The 4,226-nt window shown below is 31.9% G+C and overlaps 1 protein-coding gene across 1 annotated transcript; it reads right to left on the bottom strand.

Annotated features, from left to right (window-relative positions):
* Positions 1-406: 406 nt before the first annotated feature.
* LOC122038122 (H/ACA ribonucleoprotein complex subunit 2-like protein) lies at positions 407-2,403 on the bottom strand. Its single transcript, XM_042597730.1, has 4 exons — positions 2,174-2,403; positions 1,628-1,733; positions 1,134-1,212; positions 407-988 (listed from the first exon to the last, which is right to left on the bottom strand). The coding sequence occupies exons 2-4, from the start codon at positions 1,684-1,686 to the stop codon at positions 827-829; spliced, it is 300 nt and encodes a 99-aa protein (XP_042453664.1). The 5' UTR covers positions 1,687-1,733; positions 2,174-2,403; the 3' UTR covers positions 407-826.
* Between the last annotated feature and the right edge of the window lie 1,823 nt (positions 2,404-4,226).

Raw genomic sequence — 4,226 nt, 5'->3', positions numbered from 1 at the left:
CGTTCCAAATTCTTTAGAAATGATTTCAAAATTTTATTCCCAAATTCATTAACCAAATACCTTATAATAAACCCAACGTCACTCATTTGCAGTCACCTAGTATGTTCCGGCAATCCGACGAACACTTCGCAAGCTAATGCAACGGCTGCATCAAGAGAGCGAGCAAGAAAGCATGCAAAGAGTACAGCAATGAAAAATAAGGACTCGTTAAAAAAATTTCCTATGCCATTTCTGGGTGTATCAAAAGAATTTATTAAAAAAAATATTGATTCCTATTCTCCCATTTTCTCGAAGAAAACAGGGTTACTAACTTTCCCTCCAATCAGTTTCTTGAACATACTCTTGCCAATAGATGCATCCATACCAGTTGATAAACTAATACTAGGTTGCGAAAGCAATCTTAAAGTGTTCAAAATTTTGTCAATTAACAAAGATCAGTCACATTAGGATAAAGAACTAACCTCGCAACTAGTTAACAAGGACTTCAATCTGATGTTTAATACCAATATTACAATAAGATCCTACTAATCAACATGCAGTGATGGATATCTTCAAAACTCTTGCTTCTGGATATCGAGTCAAAGTAGGAAGAACTAATGGTTGGCATCCAAAATCAATCCTAACTTAAGATCAAGACTCCACAGTTGACGAAGCTTAATTGGCATACAAACTGGCCTACGACTAATCAACCCTTTTCTATTACTGTCTTTTATTAGGCATCTACAGATAGCTGTGGAAGGATTAGGCTTACAATAGAAGTGGAAGAAACTGCTCGTATGTAAGAACTGCAAACATGATGTGTACCAGACTTGGACGTTTAGAACATTCAGAAGAGGGAAGCTGTGAGCTCCTTCACTTCTGCAACGACCTGGTTGTAATCTGCCTGCAGCTTCTCTTGTACATCCTGCGTCAGCTCGCCTTTGATTGGTTTAGTTGTCACCAATTCGCAGCAAGTTGGCCTCTTGGTAACCCCAGCAACTGCAAGATCCTATGTTGAAAGAAGAATTATAAAAGGGGAACAAAAACAAAGGCATAGATAGAAGTAGAGTCCTGAACAGATCATGCAGCAGCCTCTATCTCACTATCAGTTGCTTCATGGTTAAATGATTTGATTTGGATCAGTGTCTACTCACAGGAGAAATAGGCAGGCTATTGCCAAGAGTTGAAGAGCATGGTGCAAGGAGAATCTCCGTAGTCAGTCTTGCTGTTTGACTAACAAAAAATGGCAAGCACACAAGATAAGGTGAATGATTCAGAGAATGTAACAAGTATTGGGGAAATTTATAAAAGGAATATAAAATGAATGTAGAGCGCATGATAGCTCTAGTCACCACAAAAATAGAAACCATCCTAGTTATCTAGGCAATTAAATCTTTTGCAAGCTTTCTTTTTCATAAATGCAACCCTTGGTTTCTAATTTCCTCTAACAATTCCATCTGCTTCAAAATGCGAGATAAAAATAACATCCAGTCCGGAGAATACTCAGGCCCAAAGTGGTTAAAAAATGCTGCAAAGGTTCATGCATCCTCTAAAAAATTGAATTGTGTAAAAGTACATGTGCTTGAACTAAATGGATCTGCAAAGGAGAATTTAAGAAGACAAAGGAAACAAGATGCATCAATCAAACCTCTTTTGAAGGAACATAGATATAAGGAATGTCAGCTTCCTCCAGTAAGATGGGCACATGGGTAATCACGTCAATAGGAGATATATTCCCAGCAATAACACACAATCTGCAAAAACAATGTTAAATTAACATTGCCTCCACAAATGAGAACAGATTAAAAAAACAATATTTGGATTGCTTCTGGGGTATGAGGATTAGTTGTGCTTCTTGATGGTAATAGTTAATAGGTGATTGTAATACCAAATCATGAAAATGCAAAAATATAGCACCTGCCACAAAGGAAGACCTTTCCAAATTTTAATTGAATATTTAAATATACTGGTATGAGATGTTCATGTATAATTTCAGTGGATAATAAGAACATTTCAGGATCAAAAACAAGTTTTCGGTAGGCAAAAGGATTTTTTTTTTTTCCGTATGACCCAAAACCAACATGCAAAAATGATCTCCATATCCCTAAAAGCCAGAATAACTGGGCGATACAGGCTAACACTGACGACCCAATCAGAGATACAAAACATTACTTGAAATAATCGAGGAGGATACCTCGTCGGACGAGCTTTAGGATCCGCTTGCATAACTTCTTTCCGGCTAAGGGTTTGGCAATCGGGGAGACGGACATCAACTTCTTCCTCTCCTTCAAAGATTTTCCGTTCTCACTGTCGCTCCCCATCCTTGTCTATCTCCTTCTGTATCTCGACGATTCCCCTGAAATTATGAGAGCAACCAAAGCTTGGGCAGAAAGCACGGCGACGCGTGGCGGCTAAGGTTTTAGTCCTGGGAGGCGCAAGGGTTTTTATACATTTATACAGCGTTCCACAAGGATAAATTTGCAATATGCTAGCGAAGTTTCTCTGATTTCCATGAAGACCCTTGTGATTTCAGTATTATTATAACACCCCTATATATTTTTTTTGATTTCTTTTTTAAAATCCTTTCTTTGTTATAACTTTTAACGGAGAAAGTATTTAAAAAAAAATTTTGATTTCTTTATAAAATCCTTTCTTTGTTATAACTTTTAACGGAGAAAGTATTTAAAAAATTGATTTGCATTATCGACAACAACTTCACATACTTTTGTCATCCAACCCTTAATAGTTAATGACAACAATAATTTATTTTCTTTAAAGGCTTTTATCTTTCTCATCTTTATTATTATTCAATGACTTTACTTCTTATTAAATTAAAGTTAGCATCTTTCTACTTACGGTAATCCAACGTTTGGGAGCAGATATTCAATTTAGTAAGAATTTATTTATATTAGTTTAATCCATAAAAATTAATTAAATAAAGAAATTTAAATAATTTATTAAATTAAATGATTAAATTTGAATATATATATATATATATATATAATATTTATGAATAAATATTATAAATTATTCATTAATAATGTTTATAAACAATGTTATTTATAGATGATGCTTATTAATAAAATTATCATCAATATTTTAAGTAATGAAAGGAAATTTTAAAATAAATAAATAAATTTATATTATCAAGTTTAATAATCAATTAAATAAATTTTAAAATATAAAATTTTTAAATAATTAAACACGCTTGAACTGAGAGCTCAATAATATTTAAATAAACTAAGCTCAAATTAAATTTAAACTAACCTCAAACTCTTTAAAAAGAAACTAAATTAAGTTTGAATAATCATTTCAACGACTTAATTTATTTTAAATTTGACTCAATTACCTTATCAAACAAATTTGAATACTATAAAATTTAATTCAACTTGACTCGTTTATAACATCCTATCAACTTTAGCAACAATCAGTACACTATTCGGACATCAATTTTTTCCTTCTATGCTTTAATAATATAACGAATCACTTACCGGATGGGCAACATATGCCACCACGCCTCTAATAAGATAAACCTAACTATGTTTATCGATACTTTGAAGTTCAAAAAAAAAACCCACTAATTTTAAAAGGTCCAATAAAATCCTAATATTAAAGACCTCCTAAATTGAATTTTTAATAGCTAATATCTCCAAAATACTCCATTAAATATTTTTTTTTTCTTTCTAGTTTGCTCATACAATCAGTTCATTTGATCTACTGATTCTTGTATACATGTCCTATATGATTGGAAATGTGCCTTCACTTTACCATAGTTACTAAAATCTTTACTATTGATTTTCATTTTGCAAATCACATTGATAAGTAATCTTTAAAAAATGAAAAAAAAAAAGGCATCATATCTTTCTTCCAAATGTAAGTTTAAGATTTGGATAGGGCTAGACATGAATCTTTGACTCAAGATATTCCCCACATATATATATTCATATATATATATATATAGGGTATAGAATAGACAGTAATGAGAATTAGACTAGGAAGCATTAAAACTTATCCTTAACAGTAGAGACTAGAAATTAAAATAATGTTTTCAGTAAAAAATTTGGAGTTGATTTAAGGCGATCTTGCACTCTTGATTGGATCGAATAAATAAAATTTAGATTAAGTGATATAGCTAGATTCTAGAAAGAGCTACTAGGATTAAGATTTGATTTTCTAATATATAATTAAAATGGATGATATTATCTCTATAGTGTAGTAGTAAAACACTTAAGAATAAATAAGAGAAT

The sequence above is a fragment of the Zingiber officinale genome, chromosome 1A, assembly GCF_018446385.1.
Source record: "Zingiber officinale cultivar Zhangliang chromosome 1A, Zo_v1.1, whole genome shotgun sequence".
NCBI lineage: Eukaryota > Viridiplantae > Streptophyta > Magnoliopsida > Zingiberales > Zingiberaceae > Zingiber > Zingiber officinale.
Note: the sequence above shows the minus strand (reverse complement) of the source record. Positions and strands in the feature narration are given on the sequence as shown.